This window comes from Nannobrachium achirus (genome assembly GCF_963921795.1).
Source record: "Nannobrachium achirus genome assembly, chromosome: 1".
In the NCBI taxonomy this organism is placed as follows: Eukaryota; Metazoa; Chordata; class Actinopteri; order Myctophiformes; family Myctophidae; genus Nannobrachium; species Nannobrachium achirus.
Genome location: NC_137810.1, coordinates 82216750 through 82239263, shown reverse-complemented (window position 1 = coordinate 82239263; position 22514 = coordinate 82216750). Strand labels below are relative to the sequence as shown.

The following is a 22514-nucleotide window of genomic DNA, read 5'->3' as shown; positions in this document are numbered from 1 at the left end:
TCTAAATAGATGAAGTGTTTAACATTTAATTTGATACTTGAATGTGTTAGCCATACAGAGCAGAGGGGAGACAGTAGACAGAGAACATGTCTAGAGCACCGCAGTGTGACATTACATTGCTTTGATAATGTAAACATATGTTTTCTCATGCCAATAAAGTTCTTTGAATTGAAATTGAACATTGATTCTATAGAGACACACGGACGCCTACACATTCCAGCCCACGATTGAGACACTGCCACCACTTTGGGTAAGGGAGAACTGTGTACTGCAGCTGCATCCTTATGAGACAGCCCCCCTACCCCCCATTTAGTTTGAGTCATATTTTTGTCATCTGATTTTATTTTAGTTTTAGTCGACTAAAATTTTATTTGGCGGCCATGATGGCATGCCTGATTTTATACTTGGTTGTGTGCTGAAAATAGCAGATCTACAAGCTCACAACCTGTCGCGCTGCGTCACGTTGTGAGCTTGTAGATCGTCTATTTTCAGAGAGCAACACCCGAGCGCAACCAAACATACAATGACTTTTAGTTCTACTGGATCTCTTCTCCACTAATAGTCCCTCCCTGACATTTTATGAAATTGACAATTCTATATTTAGTCTTAGTTTTAGTCATCATAGCTCAGTGTTTGTTTAGCTTTTATTTAGTCAGTGAAAAAAGGAAGTCGACAGACATTTTTCATCATATTTTTAGTTGGTGAAATCAACACAACTTTAAGTACATTTTGATGCCAATACTTTTGCACTTTTATTTGGAATTCTGGACTTTTACTTTTATCAGAGTATTTCTATGTTGCAGTATTGACTACAGTACGTAGACATATAAAATATAAATATATACATAAACTATGTTGCTGTCGGCTGGAAACCTTGGATGTCCAAAACGCTTCCTGTGTTCAAACACACATCCATAGCAACCATATTGGTTGATGTCAACTCATCAGAGACATTATCTGTCCTCACAAAGACACACTGAGGAGGAGGCAAGAAGAAGCCTAAACCCAGGGTAGAGTGGTTCAGTGAATGTGGACTGGAAGGTGTAAATGTGTGTCAGTGAGTCCAAGGACACGTCATAGAAGGACAGAGTCCCAGCAGCATGGTCTACATACACTGCTACTCTGTTGGAGCCAGAGGATTCAACAGGGAGGTAAGTGGTCCTACTATTGTGAGAGACCCAGTAAGAGCCTTCCCAACGGTCCAGACTCCAGGACAGATCATTGTATCCAAGTCCATTAGGACCCTCTCCTCTCCTGCTGATTCCTCTGTAAGCCACTCCAATCCTAACCTCTCCACTCGTCTCTACCTCCCAGTAACAGCGTCCAGTCAGACCCTCTGTACACAGAACCTGATAACACTTATCATCAAATCTGTCCTGATGATCAGGGTATGACTGAAGCTCCTCCCCCTCTGGCCGAGTCACCTTCCTGTTGCTCTCAGACAGACAGAGTGTTCTGCTCGCTGTGTTTGGATCCAGTGTGAGACGATGGAAGTCTGAACAAGAGAACAAGACAGGAAACATTACACATATTTAATATTTAAAAAGTATTAAAATATTCACAGAGAGAGAGAGAGAGAGAGAGAGAGAGAGAGAGAGAGAGAGAGAGAGAGAGAGAGAGAGAGAGAGAGATTGGTTTACAGTAACTGAGTACACAATAAGTTAATGTTGTGTAGTTAAAGTACTAATACCTGAGTATTTGTATTACTGGATACTTGTGACTTTCACTACATTTCAAAGACACATATTGTACTTTTAACTCCACTACATTTGTAGGAAGAGAAAACATTTATTTATTATGAATTATTATGCCCTATGTAGTTTTTTTCAGTAAAAATAGCTTGTAGATCGGGTATTTTTATTATGATTGATAGGCTATTAGTGTTGATTTTGTCAACTAAAACTATGACGAAAAATGTTTGTCAACTTTTGTCACTGTGTGAAACTAAATAAAAACTAAACACACATTTAAGATAATATGACTAAGACTGAATTTACTGACAATTTTGTAAAAATAAATAAAAGTAGACTAAAATGTTAGGGAGGGACTAGTGGAGACGAGATCCAGTAGAACTAAAAGACAAGTCATTTTATGTTTGATTCTGCTCGGGTGTTGCGCTCTGAAAATAGCAGATCTACCAGTAAAGCAGGTTGCACAGTGCTGCGTTTTTCGGGCCGAATATCGGGGTGAATTTCGGAGCGCGTGAATAAAAAAATCAACCTCACGTTATGTCAGTCACGTTTGCACACTGACGCCCGTTTCGCGCACCACTCGGTCCCTTGCTCTCTCTATCTCTCTCTCTCTCCTTGCCCTGAAAAACGTATTTTGCAACGAAAAACGCAGCAGTGTGCAACCAGCTTAAGACTCCATAATGGGGAGATAAGCGACCGTCAGGTCACATGTATACACCAGGGGCCGTGGAGTGGAGCAGTAGTTTGTAGATCGGCTACCTTAGACTATTTTCCCATATTTCTTTCCCAGCGGCGTGGGGGTCTGCGGGGTCCGCGAGGGTCCGCCGGGGTGCCCGAGTTACGGCCTTTTTATTGGGCTGCAGTGTCTGCTACTAGGTGGCGGGGGTCTACAGGTAGGTGGAGGGGGTCTACAGGTAGGTGGGGGGGGTCTACAGGTAGGTGGCGGGGGTCCACAGGTAGGTGGCGGGGGTCTGCCGGTAGGTGGTGGGGGTCCACAGGTAGGTGGTGGGGGTCCACAGGTAGGTGGTGGGGGTCCACAGGTAGGTGGTGGGGGTCCACAGGTAGGTGGCGGGGGTCCACAGGTAGGTGGCGGGGGTCTACCGGTAGGTGGCGGGGGTCCGCCGGTAGGTGGGGGGGGTCCGCCGGTAGGTGGGGGGGGTCCGCCGGTAGGTGGTGGGGGTCCACAGGTAGGTGGTGGGGGTCCACAGGTAGGTGGCGGGGGTCTGCCGGTAGGTGGCGGGGATCCGCCGGTAGGTGGTGGGGGTCTGCCGGTAGGTGGTGGGGGTCCACAGGTAGGTGGCGGGGGTCCACAGGTAGGTGGCGGGGGTCTGCCGGTAGGTGGTGGGGGTCCACAGGTAGGTGGTGGGGGTCCACAGGTAGGTGGTGGGGGTCCACAGGTAGGTGGCGGGGGTCCACAGGTAGGTGGTGGGGGTCCACAGGTAGGTGGCGGGGGTCTACCGGTAGGTGGCGGGGTCCGCCGGTAGGTGGGGGGGGTCCGCCGGTAGGTGGGGGGGGTCCGCCGGTAGGTGGTGGGGGTCCACAGGTAGGTGGTGGGGGTCCACAGGTAGGTGACGGGGGTCCGCCGGTAGGTGGTGGGGGTCCACAGGTAGGTGGTGGGGGTCCACAGGTAGGTGGCGGGGGTCTGCCGGTAGGTGGCGCGAGCACTTTTGCATCCGTTCTGGAGCACCAGGAGTTGGTGGTCCCCGGGAATTCCCCGTGAGCAGCCCCGTTGGGGTGGTCATTTGGTCATTTTTGCACTTTTTGGCAGCGGCGCCAGGGGGTCCCTGGAGCTCCGGGGGTCCTGGAGGTTGTGGTTTGGCAGGCAAGGAGTGTGTGTGCAAAGTTTAGCATGGATAGGGGTAGAGATATGAGTAGGGCAAAAGTCTGACGTGACGTGACGTGACGTGACGTGACGTGACGTGACGTGACGTGACGTGACGTGACGGACAGACTGACTGACTGACAGAAGGACGGACAGACAGCCAGTGGAGCTTTTCATATAGCATATCTACAAGCTCACAACGTGCTGAGATGCAGCGCGTTTTGAGCTTGCAAATCTGCTATTTGTTTGAAAAGCCAAATTATAGGCTTTAAGTGGTTCTGTGTGTATCTTTTATGTATTTATTTTATTAATCTGAAAAGTAACTATCAACTAACCCTGTCAAATAATTGTAGTGGAGTAAAAAGTACAATATAGGTCTGTAGCCAACTGAAAGGAGGAGACAGTGGCCCTCATTTATCAATGGAGTGTAAAAAACAGTAATTCTTTTTTTTCCCAAATTTTGCGTAGGCCAAGTTCAAGTGGCATTTATGAACACTTCCTAAAGACACACCTGGAGTACATTTGATCTCAGCCTTGATAAATGCCCAGGCTGAAATTTAAACACGCCCTTAAATATTCTTGAAATGCCCGACTTTACGGCCAGAACAAGCGGAATGCGTCCTAACAACGAAAGGAAAGCTAATAAACTTCCCTTCATGTCCACGTCCCACACAAACCACACACACACACACACACACACACACACACACACACACACACACATAGCATAGAGTGGAGCCTATAAGCCTATGACTTTTACACTATAATTGTTGTGTTCAAAAGTGATTTTCTTTTTCATGAATGTGTTACTAGTTGTCATTACAAACACATCCATGCCTTGGTTGTCCCACACAAGCCACCACAATCTCATAAATAATGTTTTGGGGTGAGCATTCGGCACAAGTGCCAATCAAAGTGACTGCACTGGCCAATCACAGGGCATCTTTTCCGGGACTTGGCAAAACACATAAAAGCATAACATCTGTTAGCAGAGTGTGATGGCTTGTGTGGGACAACGATGACATGGATGTGTTTGTAAGGACAACTAGTACCACATTCATGAAAAATAAAAAAACTTTTGACCACAACAAATAGTGTCAAAGTGATAGGCTTATAGGCTCCACTCTATGCTATGACAGCTGCTGGGTTCTGCTGGGGAAACTGGACAACAGGGGAATTATTGCCTAATAGACCCCATGGACAGTCTTTTTGGATCAATATAAGTAGGAAAATGAGCCTAGAAGTGATTTAGGGCGGAGTTGTCCTTTAACACTTTGCCGTCCGAAATAGAATGGTGGTTGGTAGATTAGCCGTGAAATTTCTATTATTGTATTGTGATCTGAGACATAATATTATGTTTATAAACATGAGCCCGCCGCCCTTCCTTCTTGGACAGCGCCGTTGTTTTTTCTTTTTTTTTTTCCCAGGTCATAAACTCACCGTGATTATCTGGTTCTCCGTTGGGATAGAATGGGGGTTTTGGCCGATCATCGATCTCCCTGTGCGTTTCGCGTGCGCGACCCCTTCAAGTAAATGTTCCCGCAAATAATCCATGTGTGACTCAAAAGCAGAACTGAAAATTTCGCTAGCATAGCCCCTAGCATGGCTGCTGTAGGAGCACCAGGGTACAGACAGCAAACGAATGGCTGGGAGTAGCCTTGGAGAAGGAAAGGAGCTGACGTCACCTCTGCTTCATGTCAGACCGTGCATGAGCTATCAATGCACGAGTGGTGACTAGGGAAGGTTAGACGATCGCCGATTTTCGGATCAAAATCATTTATTCCGGTTTTAATGACTAAGTCCGGGAAAGTACGGTGTGGCTGAGACTCCCTGCTGGGATGTGCGATATAGTACGGTTTTAACATTAAGGGGCTCCCCTTGGCTTTGAAAGGGTTAATGACAGATATCCTGGAAACTAAGGCCCCGTACATATGGTAACGCTCTGTAGAGAAAACGGCGAGGTCCCGGGATATTGCCGTTGCGTTTTGCCTTTTTTATCAAGCGTTCATATGAAGCCGAAATGATGTAGTGTCCATGTCACCGAGTGAACGGCAGAAACGCAAGAAGCAACAACGCACGTTAGGCTTTTTCTTTCCTATAAATAGATATTGAATACCCTCCTCAAAGTTGTAGTTTGGTGGCTGAGCGGTTAAGGCATTCTGTTTTCGGTCCATGAGCCGCGGGTTCGCGTCCCCGCTTGCCCACTGCAGATGGCTTTTTTTTTTTTTTTTTTTCGGTGATAAAGTTATTATTATTATTATTACATTATTCACATAACTCGATAACGGCGCTGAGTCGGCTCATCGCCTCTGTCATGGATAATAATAATAACTTTATGGACGCAAAAAAAAAGAAGAAAAGTTGTTCGTGGTGGTGAACGGCACCTAAAGGTCATCTGAATGCAGTGGTTGAAGAATGAATGAGGCTCTAAGCATTGATGGATGAAGGCTGGCTGGTGTTGAGTGATCTCCAGGTGGCATAAATAAATCCACGGCGCCCACGGGTAAGATGGTGCGCTGTGGGCACAGGTGGAGCGTCGGGTTTCATCATTAACTCCAGCATGTACAGTAGCTACTGTATACATTGAGAGACCCCACGGTTATGTTTGGATATAAATTTAACCTAATATCTGTGACGAGTGCAATGCACGTTTGAGTGCTTAAACTATAGCAATCATGTACCGGTATATACAGTATATTTCCCGCACGGGCTGGCCATCTCCCTGGTGGGCCGTGGACCCCCAAATAAATCATCCACAGCGTGTGCTGGGCTGGACACAGCCAGGTTTGGACCTTCAGGTTTTATCCTTAATAAAGGACTCACGTCACTGTTTAAATTGGATGCTCACAGTCAACGAAAATGTAAGATTACAGCGGCGCCGAGCTGGTCCCGAAAATGCTCTCGCATGCGTTCGTATCTGTGCTTGTTCTGAGCCAGATCTGCAATAGACTGTTAGTGTTAAAGCACTTAATGTAGATTGCTGCCATATCACTAGATTTAAATTGCTTGTCATTGTAATTTGGAAATAAAATCAGCGTGCATGTCCATGACGTAGCCGGCTATATGCTTTTATAAAATGTTATATTTTCACAGGATTATTTATTAGTGTGTTAGATATACATTTTCGAGTGGATACATGTGTCCATTGCCTGTCAGATAGTTAGACAATGCTGCCCCGCATGTCTACAATGGAATAAGAGGTGTAAGATGAATCCTACACCACCTCTGAACTTGACGTGAGATTTGATCCTACCCTACGCCAACGTCAAAGTCACATTGAAATGATAAATGCAGAGACTTGCCTAAATTTCGGTGTACGCTAAAATTGTGATCTGCACCACGTTGATAAATGAGGGCCAGTGTGTTTGGGGGACATTAAGCAGAATGTGTGGCAGAAGGAGGGTTGAACATTACAGAAGGTGTGTCAGGTAGAGGGAGTGTTTTGTAAACAAGCATCAGCTGGTGTGAAGGACCAGGCCAAGAGCAGAGAAACCTCCTGCATTCACTGGAAGCTCTACTGAAGAGCTTTCAGGACAGCATCCAGGGAGGGAGGGGCCAACAGAGGATAAGACACTGTATACAAATACAGACAGACAGACAGACAGACAGACAGACAGACAGACACTCACATCTTGTAAGGAGTTCAGGATTAGTCCATAGTTCTCCTCCATGTTTCACTCTGTAGGAAGTAGAACAACAATGCATCAATGTCTGACTGTCTAACACAACGTCTCCACTACCTGACACTACAGTGTTTCAGCTACTAGTGAAATTACAGGAATTTGCGACAATTGTGGGAACTTGCAAAAGAAAAATGTGTTTAGATTTTGTTTTAACGTGAATAAAAAGGTGACACACCCTTTTCTTACTAGGCTACTGTAGTATACCTTTATGAACGTGGCAAAGCTCAGTTTACAAGGAGTGCAATGAATGTTGCATCAAGTAGGATTAATTTAAATTGTCATTATTTGAATTTTAACAGAGCAGATAATATAGACATTATGTTTAATTTAGCAAGGGAAGAGATTATATCTTCTGCCTGCACAGAGTCGGTGCGCGCACACACACACGCGTGCACGCACGCACACACGCACGCACGCACACACGCACACACACACGCACACACACACACACACACACACACACACACACACACACACTGTTTTTTCACAGCAGTTTTGCTTCTGTGTAAACATGAACAACGGGTGAGGTGATGACTTTATAAACTTTATGTGTAAAAATGCAAGGTTAATGAAAACATACAAGCCCAGCTTATTTTGCGTAGGTTATCTGAATATTTTACTGCAACAGATTATACACATAAACATGAATCTTCAGCAAGTGTATGACTGTATAAATGGGGTGGGAGGAGGGGATTGTTGGGGCAGACTAGCACAATAGACGTTATGCCATTGGAACATGAAACAAGGGAATCACTGCACTAACCAACATGGACACAGTCCAAGTCTACTCACTGCAGAGACTCCAGTCCAGAGAAGTTCTTCAGTCCAGACACCGGCAACACGTTGAAGTTCAAGTCTAATTCTCTCAAATGAGAAGGATTAGATCTGAGAGCTGAGGCCAGAACTTCACAGCTTCTCTCTGACAACCAGCAGTTCATCAGTCTAAATGAGAAATAAAACACACAATGTTTGATTGTCTGCTATAAAATACATTATTCTGAGAACCTGCTTACAACCACCTATTAAAGGACCTGGTCTGGATGGACTGTCTGGGTTTTAGAATAGAAAACCAGACAGAGTAACATGAACAAAATAATCTTTACTTAATCTCGCAACAGACAGGAAACAGCAACATGTTGAAAACAGATGATCCAGCAAAGAGACTGAAAACAGAGTTTCTAAATGGTTAGTTCCAATACTTAATTCTGATTGGCTGGTTTCTGATTAAACCAGTGTCTAAATGACATGATACTCCACACCTTGAATCAGTTTATATCAAACCCAGGTGCATTATTTCTTTCCACAGTGTTGTGAAGCTGAACTAGAGAAGGGAGCGCTTGATTTTCTCTCAAATCCTGCCGTGCGGGGCTTATAAGCTCCACCCACACACATAGGACTGTAACTGAGTGCCTCTGGGCGGGGCTTGTAAAAACACCAAGCGCCCCCCCTATAACCCATTCTGAATGCAACAGGTGTTTCTGCAGCCTGGCCGGGAACTACTTTCTTGTAGCTGGGAACTACTTTCTTGTAGCTGGGAACTACTTTCTTGTAGCTGGGAACTACTTTCGTGTAGCTGGGAACTACTTTCTTGCAGACCTTGTAGTGAATTATTAGTGAAATAGAACAGTTTTAGTTGGTACATGTCTATGATTTATCATGTTGACATATTGTAACGGTTTTAGAAAAGCAAGAAGCCACGCGAGGCATGTGGTTACCTGTATTTTATAACGGCTGAGAGGGTTGGAGACACTCGGCTTCGCTTTGTGTCTCACCACGCCTTTCAGACGTTATAAAATACTGGGTAACCACATGCCTCTTGTGGCTTATTGCTTCATTATACACATGAGACCTAACAGGTCAAAGGTCAATTGATGGACAGTTTAAGACAAGTGAAGCTGATAACTGCTGATGTCACAGACACAGGAAGGACATCTGCTGGAGAAAGAGACCATACAGACCAGTGGTGGAATGGAACTAAGTACATTTACTCAACTTCTGTACTTAAGTACAAGTTTAGTTTACTTTATTTACTTTACTTGATTATGTCACTTTGTATATTTTATACTTCTACTGCACTATATCTATGGAGGCAAATACTGTAATTTTCTACTCATTAATTATTTGAAAACGTTAGTAACCATTTACTTCAGATCAGATTTAGATTATTGCAATATACATAAACCACCTATTTTATCACCTATTATACACTTTTTTTATTTCGACAAATTAAAAAGGGGGGCATTCTGCATAATGAGTATTTGGTAATAAAGTGTATTTATTACTTTTTACTAGTAACAGAGCTGCATTGTGATATTGCCACTTGGATTTTTTTGTTTACCTGATACAGACAGACAGTCTTTGAGTGGTTTGAGTGAATTTAGTGAACATGTACATACTGTAGTTACTTACCTCCTCATTATCCCAGTCAATGTGTGTTACTATGATATCAACCTTATTCATGCCACAATATTCATATTATAATCACATGATAAATCACTGATGGAAATAATGATTGTAAATTAATCTCACCGTAGAGTCTCCAGTCTACAATGAGGACTTTTCAGTGCAGCACAGAGTAGATCCAGTAGATCCAGGTCCAGGTGGTTGGAACGTAAGTCCAGGTGTCTCAGATGGGATGGATTAGAACTGAGAGCTGAAGACACAACTTCCATGTGTTCCTTCTGGAACCAACGACCAAAGCCAACAAGTCTGTAATTAGAGGTGGTCAATCAGATCACACACACACACACACACACACACACACACACACACACACACACACACACCACACACACACACACGTCAAGTCCATTTATTTATAACGCAGATTTTAAAACAACCAGGTTGACCAAAGTGCTTCATGAGAACGCTGTAAAAACAAATACAATACAAAGCAAAAACAACAGAAACATTTGTAAACATTTAAAACCTTGTAAGAACAGCTATAAAAACAAAACATTTAAGATATAAAACAATGACAGATAAAAGGCACAGGAAGGGAGGGGTCTAGGGCTCAAATGCTAGGGTGAAGAGGTGTGTTTTAAGTCGGATGGAAGGCTGTTCCAGAGAGCTGGGCCAGCCACAGAAAAAGCTCTGTCACCCTTTTGCCTTAGATTGGCCGTTGTAACTTTGAGGGTGTGTGTGTGTGTGTGTGTGTGTGTGCGTGTGTGCGTGCGTGCGTGCGTGCGTGCGTGCGTGCGTGCGTGCGTGCGTGCGTGTGTGTGTGCACGTGCGTGCGTGCGTGCGTGCGTATCACTGTTGATTTAACTATCATGTTTAGTTATAGTGTAGTGGTGTGAAGGTACAGTATATTGTTTCTGTTCTAAGTTTTCTATTCACATGACTACTAACCGAGCCTTTCTGCTGTTCCTCACAGCTGGGATGAGTCTGCCTCGGCCCTCCCTGTCTGTGTTGTATGTGTCCAGGTCCAACTCCTCCAGAACATCCTCTGACATCTGCAGCATGGCGGCCAGAACTGAACACTGGGATGGAGACAGTTTTTTCTTTGATCTGTCCCCTGACTTCAGGTACTGTTGGATCTCCTGATACACTGAGTGGTCGTTCATCTCCATCAAACAGTGGAAGATGTTGATACATCTGTCAGGAGAGACGTCGCCTAAAGGATCATTCATCTCCTTCAGCTTGTTGATGGCTTTCTGGATGCTCTCTGGACTCTTCTGTGTCTGAACCAGTAGACCTCCTAACAGACTCTGGTTGGACGGCAGTGAGAGACCATGAAGGAAGCGGAGAAACAGGTCCAGGTGACCATTCTTACTCTCTATGGCTTTACGGTTGGCTCCGGACAGGAAGTCCTCCAAGGAGTCACTGGGGTAAACACGTCCCCTTCTGTCACGTCCCAGGAATGTCTTCAGTACCTCCATGTTCTTCTGTGTGAAACAGTGGAACAGGTAGACTGCAGCCAGAAACTCCTGGATGATCAGATGAACAAAGCAGTAGACTGCTCTCTGGAAGAGCACGCCCTCTCTTTTGAAGATCTCTGTGCACACTCCTGAGTACAGCGAGGCGTCTTTCACATCCAGACCACACTCTTCCAGGTCTTCTTGGTAGAACATGATGCTGCCTTTCTCCAGATGTTCAAACGCCAGCCTGCCCAGCTTCAGAAGAACTTCCCTGTCCTTCTCTATGATCTGCTGTTGATTCTCTTTCTCTTTTCTGTTTCCTTTCTTGTTTCTTTTTTTCCCCTGATGAGGCTCATCATACTTCAGCTCCTTCCTCTTTGTCTGGACCAACAGGAAGTGGCAGCACATGGCAGTCAGGGTCGTGGGCAGCTGTCCTGTCTCGTCTGTCTTCACCATGTCCTCCAGAACGGTAGCGCTGATCCAACAGAAGACTGGGATGTGACACATGATGTGGAGGCTCTTTGACGTCTTCATGTGTGAGATGATTCTGCTGGCCAGCTCCTCATCACTGAATCTCTTCCTGAAGTAGTACTCCTTCTGGGGATCTGTGAACCCTCGTACTTCTGTCACCAGGTCAACATATGCAGGAGGGATCTGATTGGCTGCTGCAGGTCTGGTGGTTATCCAGATGAGAGCCAATGGGAGCAGATTCCCCTCAATGAGGTTTGTCAACAGCCCGTCCACTGATGATGTCACTGTGACATCAGAGATGATGTCATTGTTGAAGTTGAAGGACAACCTGCTTTCATCCAAACCATCAAAGATGAAGCCAACCTTCCAGACAGCGAGCTGCTCTGCTGTGACCTTCTTCAACGTTGGATGGAAAACATGGATCAGTGAGAGAAGACTGTGCTGCTCATCTCTGACCAAGTTCAGCTCCCGGAATGAGAAGGGAACCAGGAGAATGACATCTTGATTTTCCAAACCCCTTGCCCAGTCCAGAGCGACCTTACGCACAGAGAAGGTTTTTCCAATGCCAGCGACGCCCTTGGTCAGAACTCTTCTGATTGGTGTCTCTCTGCCAAGGAGGAGGGGCTTAAAGATGTCACAGCAGTTGATTGGTTGGTCATGGAGGGTGTTCTTCTTGGAGAGCGTCTCAAGCTGGTAGACCTCATGTTGGTTATTAACCCCTTCACTCTCTCCCACTGTGATGTAGAGCGCTGTGAAGATGCTGCTGAGGGAAGGGACTTCAGTGACGTCTGTCACACGATCCAGACTGTTCAAAGTGATCTTATAAACCTTTAAATCCTCCTGCACACTGACACCTGCTATGAGAAGACAATGAAGACATTTTAAACATTCAGCTTCATTCATAACTTTACATTCTTACAGATGTGTACATGCATTAGTGTTACATGTCCTCTGTTAGAAAAATAATTTAATACAAATAGAACCAGTAAGACTCCCTAAATCGGGAGATAAGCGACCGTCAGGTCGCATAAACAAACTAGTTAGTAGGCAATCAGGAGAGAATATCGGAAATGGGACAGATCCATATTGATGACATGACTTTAGAGATACTGTGTACCGCTTTGCGTGATTTTAGGGCAAAATCTGTAGGCGCTGTGTCTAAAAATGTGTTTTTCAAAGATCGGCCAGATGGTGGCGCTAGATGGGACAGATGCATTTTGATGACATGACTGTAGAGATAATGTGTACCAGTTTGCGTGATTTTAGGGAAAATCTGTAGCAGCAGTGTCCAAAAATGTGTCTGCAAGAATCGGCCTCATGGTGGTGCTAGAAGAGGGCCATGTGAGAAATGAGGGGTTGTGGTTTGGCAGCTAAGGAGTGTGTGTGCAAAGTTTGGCATGGATCGGGGCAACGGTGGCGGAGATATGAGGCGGGGGAAAGTGTGACGTGTGACGTGACGGAGGGACAGACAGACAGACTGACTGACTGACTGACAGCCGGTGGAGGTTTTGATAGTAACTGCTACCTGACGGTCCCAATAAGAAAATAAATGCCAGGAAAATAATAGTGTGTGATATTTTTGTCTTTAGCTACACTATTTGAAAATGTCTTCTACCATCTAAATATTAAAGTAATTAACAGTGAATGTTAATTAGTGTAAATTGTGTCCAGTCTTACTGTGTCCACTGCTGGTGTGACTGGGTGTCTTCAGTCTACGTCTGGTCCTGAAGATCTTTCCACACTGGGGACAGTCATGGTGTCCTGTTGGAGCAGACTGCTCCCAGTATGAGGTGATGCACTGTCTGCAGAAAACACCTGCTGACAAGCGATCTGCAGACAGTGCCTCACCTACAACTGGGAGCACGTCCTGCTCTGTCACAACACACACCCTCTTCCTCTTCCTGTGGAGGAGAAGAATGATGTATTAGGACTAATAGTCCTGCTGGATAGAAGGATATTATTTATATTATTTATTATGACTATAGTCCTGCTGGATAGAAGGATATTTATTTATATTATGTATTATGATATATTCATGGAGGATAGAAGGATATTTATTTATATTATTCATTATGATTATAATTCCTGGTGGATAGAAGGATATTTCTTATACTGCTTGGGGGTTGGAATTATTCATGATTCTTATTTGCTCTGTAAATTAATACAATGTGTACATTTGTAAATTAGTAAAAAAGTGAATACACTCCTATAGAGCATCGCAGCGGAGGTGGTTTACTGATCCCTCTAAAAAATCTCCCATTCATTTTCCCCATAGACTTTTACAAAAATATGACAAAACAATTATGTTAAGCCTAGAACCAAGCCATCCAGGATTGCAGTGAATCATGACCATAAAACCTTTGATCCTATGTGAAAACATATTTTAACATTACATTATTTGATATTCTACATTTAATACCCTTTGGGTATTAAATGGTGTGTGGGGGGGGGGGGGGGGGGGGGGGGGGGTTGGGACTGAGTTACTAGGGCCCAATAAGGCACTCTGTGCCGCACTGTGAGCTAGTATATCTGCTATTTTTCAATAGTTAAAGCACAAAAATAACGTGTAATAATGCGGTTCCCAGTCTAAATGGGTTTAAACCCCACCCCCCCTATGAAGAACATTCATGGGGGTCCCGCAGTGAATCCTTGTACCCAGGGCCCAGAATTTGGTGCGACACCCCTGCCAACAGGAGCGGAATTGGAGCGGAGGACGGTCCTCGATCGCTCCAAGCTGTTCTGGCGGATTTTAAAACAACTTATTAACAGTCACAATTACCGTTAGTGTTTACTGGTAACCTATTTGGCTTTCTCTACTACTGTGATATTCTGAATAGGCCTAATGTTCTGATAATGTACTTTTCATAAAAAAAAAAAAAAAAAAATGAACCAATTAATTTAGAACTTTGATTGCCAACATAATGAACGGAGGTTTGAACCTACAAACGTTCGGTTACAGCCCTGGCAGTTACAAGACATTGTTTGTGTTGTTCCAGTTGAAGTTCACAGAGATCAGTGTTTCACTATAATGTGTGTATTTGGTATTTGGGTTAGGGTTAGGGTTAGGGTTAGTCCATATCTGTAACCAAACACTTTCCAGTTGAACTTCACAGATATACGTAGGTGATCTTACCTTGTGTGTGGAGGTCCAGGTTCACTGAAGTCTGGAGGAGGATGTTTAGAGCGGTCACTCTTCATAGACACACAAGCTGGGTGTTGGAGACTCTGCTCTGTGGTCAACACTTCTGGAATCACAACAATATTCATACAATTATCATTGTGAAGTCAATGTGTTCATGATCATTTGTTGTCCCATTACAGAACAATAACATAACACAACATCTCAGGGTTTATCTCCTGTACATTGTTGTATAGTTGAACTTCATGTAAACAAAGGAACACAACACCAGTAAGACTCCCTAATCGGGAGATAAGCGACCGTAGGTCACTTATCTCCACAAATAGGGCAAAAAATTTGTTTTGCCAAAATCTTCCTGATCCCATGTTGATGACATGAGTGTAGACATACTGTGTAGTGATTTTCGTGATTTTAGGGCAAAATCTGTAGGAGCAGTGACCAGAAATGCCTGGAGGTGGCGCTATATGGGAGAGATTCATGTTGATGGGATGAGTGTAGACATACTGTCTACCGATTTGCGTGATTTTAGGGCAAAAATTGTAGGAGCAGTGTCCAAAAATGTGTTTTGCAAGAATCGGCCTCATGGTGGCGCTAGAAGAGGGCCATGTGAGAAATGAGGGGTGGGGTCTCCGCGCCGCCAAGGCAGACGAATAGGTACCGGCCCCGGCTGTCCCGATCGCTCCTAGCCGGAGTTACGGCATTTTATGTGAGCTGCAGTGTAGGGGGTCCTCCACTGGGGGCGCCACCACTTTTGCATCCGTTCTGGAGCACCAGGAGTCGGTGGTCCCCGGGAATTCCCCGTGAGCAGCCCCGTTGGGGTGGTCATTTGGTCAGTTTAGCACATTTGGTCATTTTTTACATCTGGGGGTCCCCCAGGGACCTGGGGGTCCCTGGAGCTCCGGGGGTCCTTGGAGGTTGTAGTTTGGCAGGTAAGGAGTGTGTGTGCAAAATTTGGCATGGATCGGGGCAACGGTTGTGGAGATATGAGCAGGGCAAGAGTGTGACGTGTGACGTGTGACTGACGGACTGACTCACTCACGGACAGCCTGTGGAGGTTTTGGTAGTAAATGCGACCTACGGTCGCAACAATGATTACTGAATGCAATAAAATCATATAAACAAAGTAACACGCAGTCAGTCTGTATACTGAACACATTGTGAATTGTACAATTCTTTCACAAACAGCACACATAGTAGCTTGACTTCTATAGATTAGTGGTTCTCAACCTGTGGGTCGGGACCCCCAGGAGGGTCCCCATATGATTTTTGGGGGTTGCCAAATGACAGTCACAATTTAAGTAACCTTTTTCATACTAAAAATGTTAAAAAAGTTGAAAAAAAGAAGAATCCTTTATTACTCCATCAAAATTAATCATATAAAAAAGTAAGAAAATGGTCAAATAATATAATAATATAATTTTTTGAATTATCATTTTTTGAAAATAGCCAATCTACAAGCTCACAACACCTCACATCTTAAGGCATTGTGAGCTTGTATATCTATAGCATTGGGTATATTGTATAGTGTTATAGTGTGTATTGTGTAATAGGAGGATTGACATACTGTGTGTGTGGAGGTCCAGGTTCACTGAAGTCTGGAGGATGTATTTTAGACCAGTCACTCTTCATAGACACACAGCTGGGTGTTGGAGACTCTGCTCTGTGGTCAACACTTCTGGAATCACAACAATATTCATACAATTATCATTGTTAATTACCCGGCTTGTTTGGGTGCTTGATTCTGATTGGTCGAGCGCTGAAATCAGCGGTGAATTATGAGCGTATAATGACCGCTCCACTCTATAATTCACCGCTGCCTAATCAACGGCTCAGAGCAGCTGCTGCATTCAGGCTGCGCTGTGTGAATTTAGTGCCGTATCCAACATGTCTACCATGTAAACAAACACACAGCGTCATTTACAACTAAACATTGCTCTGAAGAATGTCTTTAAAACATTTTAGGCGAGAAATAGACAACGCAGTAACAGAAAATGGATTCCATTTGACCAGCACTTCTTTGTTTTCCAAGGCGACCGTGTTACGCTGGGGGCGGGGACACTTCCAGCCGTCTGTAAACAAGGAAATACTTTGTTTTGTTTTTAGTTTTGAGTCAAATTATTCATTTTATTTAGCAGCCAGGTAATAAGCGGGATAACATCTCGCTCAGCAGTCATTATAGAGTGATAGGAGCCTTTCAGGTTGATATGCCACCTCCGCTTTGCGTCGGTGGCATATCAACCTGTCAGGCTCCTATCACTCTATAATGACTGCTGAGAGAGATGTTATCCCTTACGAAGTCAATGTGATCATGATCATTTGTTGGCCCATTACAGAACAATAACATAGCACAACATCTCAATTCTTTCACTGACTGTAAATTGTACAACAAAACGTACGTTGAAAATAGCCGATCTACAAGCTCACAGCACCTCACATCTCAAGGCGTTATGAGCTTGTAGATCTTCTATGTTCACTCTATCTATGGAACGGAGTGAAACTAAATTGAATGCCTCAACTACTACATTCCAAGTCAGGGTGTGGGGGTCCCTGTTTCAAATAGAGCTGTCCTCGACTCAGGATTTATCAAGTGGACTCGAGTCGCGGGGGTTATTCCGACTCGTCGACAAATCGTTTTAGTAAAAAAAGTAAAAAAGTGAAAAAAAGACTGTATCAAGTACATATAGTATAAGTCTTTTACCAATTATATCGGGTTTAAATGGTACCGGATATGCAGCTCAGTAAATTAAAGGTGAATTGATTCCAGTGAATGACGGAGGACGATATCACAATGAATTAAAGTTGTACTATGTAACTTTTTTTATAAAACAAATCTTAAAATTCTCCTAACTATTAAATCACAAAAGTTTTAGAAGATCCGCGCCGTGAATTTCAGCCTGTAAAGCCTTCTCTATTATGTAAACTGTGATCCTTGCCGGGGACCGGATCTCGCGCCAAAATTGCGTCATCACACTACCGGCCAATCACAGCGAGGGTTATACAACTGCCGGCCAATCACAGCGCATCTTGAAGTGGGGTCGCTATGGCTGCCATATTTGTTGTCACCCGTTTGTACCATCCCGTCTCTAGGTAATTTCGCCTACCAGGCAGGGTGAAGGAGTCCGTATCTCTGGAATTACTGAACGCACAGGAACAAGGGACCCCTCTAAAGATAGATCTCAGCGAGGTGGAGGCAGACGCGGGGGTCTGAAGGTACGAAAAACGGCCGAAAGACGCGGACGCGACCGCGGTTTGCTATAGGGCTAATGACCACTAGTTGGGCATCTTACACAGTATAGCTTTAAATCTTTTTTATCATGATAAACGATAACATCGCATATCATCCCATCCCTACTGTCCACATCTGTGAGCAAATACAAGACATTGTTTGTGTTGTTCCACAGAAGATCAGTGTTTCACTATAATGTGTGTATTTGGTATTTTCTTACAGTCCATATCTGTAACCAAACACTTTCCAGTTGAACTTCACAGATATACGTAGGTGATCTTACCTTGTGTGTGGAGGTCCAGGTTCACTGAAGTCTGGAGGATGATGTTTAGAGAGGTCACTCTTCATAGACACACAGCTGGGTGTTGGAGACTCTGCTCTGTGGTCAACACTTCTGGAATCACAACAATATTCATACAATGATCGTGAAGTCAATGTGTTCATGATCATTTGTTGTCCCATTACAGAACAATAACATAGCACAACATCTCAGGGTTTATCTCCTGTACATTGTTGTATAGTTGAACTTCATGTAAACAAAGGAACACGACACAATGATTACTGAATGAATGTCAACATGAATTATTTCACAAACAGCACACATAGTACCTTGAATTCTATAGATTAGTGGTTCTCAACCTGTGGGTCGGGACCCCCAGGAGGGTCCCCATATGATTTTTGGGGGGTCGCCAAATGACAGTGACAATTTAAGTAACCTTTTTCCTAAAAAATTCTAAAAAAAGTTGAAAAAGTTGAAAAAAAGAAGAACCCTTTAATCAAACTATAAAAAAGTAAGGTGGACAATTCTCTTGAATGCAGCCTTCAGTTATCGTATGGAAAGGGGAAATTTGCATTTATTTTACCATAGTAAAAAAGAAATGCATTCATGGTCTGAAGAGGGCACTTGGATAAAAGGGCAGGGGCTCAAGCCCCCTTTTGTCTATGTGTGCACGTGCCTGGCACTGCCACATCACATTAGACTTTTTATTTCAATCCCATTGTTTCTTTGCAAAAACACATTTCTTTTAGGAAACATTTGTATTCTTGTTTCTCCTAGTTTTATTGTTTTTAGTGTGTAAATATGGCACTTTATTATGGGGAAAAACAGTATCGTGTATTTTTCTTTTTTAAATCTCTAAAATAGCTTATTTTTTAACACATGTCCTTAACGGTTAACGGTTAATTAACCGATAGGGCCTTACGGTTATCGGTTAAGAAAAATTCTATATTTGGTCATCCCTAGTATATTGTGTTATAGTGTGTATTGTATAATAGGAGGATTGACATACTGTGTGTGTGGAGGTCCAGGTTCACTGAAGTGAGGAGGATTTCCCATAGACCAGTCACTCTTCATAGACACACAGCTGGGTGTTGGAGACTCTGCTCTGTGGTCAACACTTCTGGAATCACAACAATATTCATACAATTATCATTGTGAAGTCAATGTGTTCATGATCATTTGTTGGCCCACTCAATTCTTTCACTCACAGTAAATTGTACAACAAGAAAGTACATTTGAAAATAGCCGATCTACAAGCTCACAACACCTCACATCTCAAGGCGTTGTGAGCTTGTAGATCTTGATCTATGTTCACTATTTATCTATGGAACGGAGTGAAACTAAATTGAATGCCTCAACTACTACATTCCAAGTCAGGGTGTGGGGGTCCCTGTTTGAAATATGATTATTGTGGGGGTCAAGGCCTATAAAGGTTGAGAACCACTGCTATGAATAAAGCTTGAAAGGGGAGGATACTGTTATTAGACTCTGTGTTGTGTTATGATGTAGTGTATATTGTATAGTGTTAATAGGAGGATTGACATACTGTGTGTGTGGAGGTCCAGGTTCACTGAAGTGAGGAGGTAATCCCATAGACCAGTCACTCTTCATAGACACACAGCTGGGTGTTGGAGACTCTGCTCTGTGGTCAACACTTCTGGAATCACAACAATATTCATACAATGATCATGTGAATGAACACATAGATCCCTCTCCTCCCAATTCCCCTGTCCCCATCTCTTGACCATAATTATGTCCTCCACTTCCAACAATGTGACTGAGTCAAGAAACGTAAAAGACATGTTAGCATGCTTTGGAGGCAATGGGCTTTGCTTTGGACTTTCTTAAAAAGCCATAATTAAAGTTGTCATATAATTGTAGTGGAGTAGAAGTAAAAGTAGGTGCAAATTGGATGTACCCATAAAGTATAAATTAGGGCTGGGACTCGATTAGACAAATAATCGAATTAATCAGAGGCTTTGTAATTAATTAATCGAAATTAATCACATGTTTAATCGCATATAAATATTTGACCTGAGAAGCTTTTTTTTCAAGTAAAACACATTTTGTTGTACGAGTGAATCAACAAGTGAGTTTTTTTAATCTAAATTTCGCATCCACTGGGCAAAGCAAAGCGCTCTGATCGGCTACTTCTCCCTTTGCGTTTGTTGTCTCTTCTTGGTTGGTGCATCGCTATGATCGGTTTGCCCGAAACTGAAGGTTCTGTGGTGCAAAAACTAAGTGCGATTAAAATAAGTAATTTTTTTAATCGCGTTAATGTTCTGTCATTAATTAATCGCAATTAATCAGTTAAAGTCCCAGCCCTAGTATAAATAGCTCAAAAGTGTACTTAGTTACTTTACACCACTGCCATTGTGTGTATATGGTACAGGAGGATTGTCTTACTTTAAGCGTGGAGGTCCAGGTTCATCTTTAGACCCACAGCTGGCTGTTGGAGACTCTGCTCTGTGGATGAGATGTTTGTCTCTTCCCTCCTCCTCCTCTCTCTCCACACACTCACTCATCTTTGGTCTTTATTTAACCTGTCAAGATTAGCAGAAAATAGTAAATGATTAATGAATGAATGTACAAAACACACACACACACGCGCGCGCACACGTGACGCTGCGCCGCGCCGCGTTGTGAGCTTGGAGGTCGGTTATTTACGGAGCTTGATACCACACTGAACTAAGCAATCAAGTGAATACTGTAGATGTGGTGTAACGGCATGGATTTCTACACAGAGAGGGTAATGCTTTCAATATAAGTTCTTTCAACATAATAACAAGCTGCATTCAAGTTCAAGAGAGTTGGACTAGGCCTAGGCCATTCACGAATAGTGATTTTTAGAATTCGAATTATTCAACCTCAAAGTATTTGAATAGTTGAATATTCGGCAGGACTGGCCAAACTGTCAAATATTAAGTAAGCAAGAGGTGAACATTGTGAAAATAGCCGATCTACATGCTCACAACACAATAGATCTGCTATTTTTACAATATTTATCTGCGGAACCGAGTCACATTAAATGTAATAACTACAATTCTAAATGCTTGTCAGGGCGGGGGTCCCCTGTTCAAATATATTTATTTTGGGGGTCACAGCCTAAAAAGGTTTGAGAACCCCTGGTATAGAGCATTAACAAATTCATCCACCAGGGGCATTGACAACTCATTCTTATGACTTCCTATCTACCCAAGCTTTATAAACTATATATTTTTTAAGAGAAAAATAAATAAAGAAATAAGCAAATATTCGACTTCGGTGAAAAAGTTCGAATAGTGACTTTGATATTTGAATATTTGGTGAATGCCCTAGTTTGGACATGGCATTCTCTTGAATGCTGCCTTCAGGTATGGCATGGAAAGAGAGCATTTGCATTTCTTTCACCATAGTAAAAACTGCATTCATGGTCTGGAGAGGGCACTTTTTTATAGAGAGATAAAAGGGCAGGGGTTCAAGCCCCATTTGATGTCTATGTGTGCACAAGCCTGCACACACACACACACACACACACACACACACACACACACACACACACACACACACACACACACACACACACACAGAGCAGCCACTAGGGTTGTGCAAGTGGTGCGGTTGCAAAGGCCTCGCACCTGGCCGCCTTTTTTTTGTTTGTTTAGTTGCCGACAACAACTAGAACAGTGTCGGTAATATGTTCAATCTCATTCTGTATTATCAATATGCCATTGACATAGGATGATATGTTGAAATATTAGAGCTGCTATGAGGCAACAATATCACCACATAATGCTGAGACTACAGTAGATTAACAACAATATCACCATCATAATGATGAGACTACAGTAGATGAACAACAATATCACCACATAATGCTGAGACTACAGTAGATGAACAACAATATCACCATCATAATGCTGAGACTACAGTAGATGAACAACAATATCACCATCATAATGCTGAGACTACAGTAGATGAACAACAATATCACCATCATAATGATGAGACTACAGTAGATGAACAACAATATCACCATCATAATGATGAGACTACAGTAGATGAACAACAATATCACCATCATAATGCTGAGACTACAGTAGATGAACAACAATATCACCATCATAATGATGAGACTACAGTGGATGAACAACAATATCACCATCATAATGATGAGACTACAGTAGATGCAGATGCATGCAGTAGCTCTTGTCAACCAACAGGTGTCCTACTGCACCACAGAATTGAAATATCACAATAGAAGAACAGGGAGACGCTCATGTTCCAACAGAACAAGGTAGACCTTTGAATATCATGTTAATAATACTATTGATTAACATACTTTACCCTGGTTAAAATAATG

General features: G+C 43.3%; 1 protein-coding gene across 1 annotated transcript; it reads right to left on the bottom strand.

The window, feature by feature from the left end:
* Positions 1-7984: 7984 nt before the first annotated feature.
* On the bottom strand, positions 7985-20697 carry LOC308290241 (protein NLRC3-like; the record flags this gene model as incomplete). Its single annotated transcript, XM_080732016.1, has 5 exons — positions 7985-8101; positions 11117-11215; positions 11522-12157; positions 19757-19829; positions 20579-20697. The coding sequence occupies 5 exons, from the start codon at positions 20695-20697 to the stop codon at positions 7985-7987; spliced, it is 1044 nt and encodes a 347-aa protein (XP_080588142.1).
* Positions 20698-22514: the final 1817 nt, after the last annotated feature.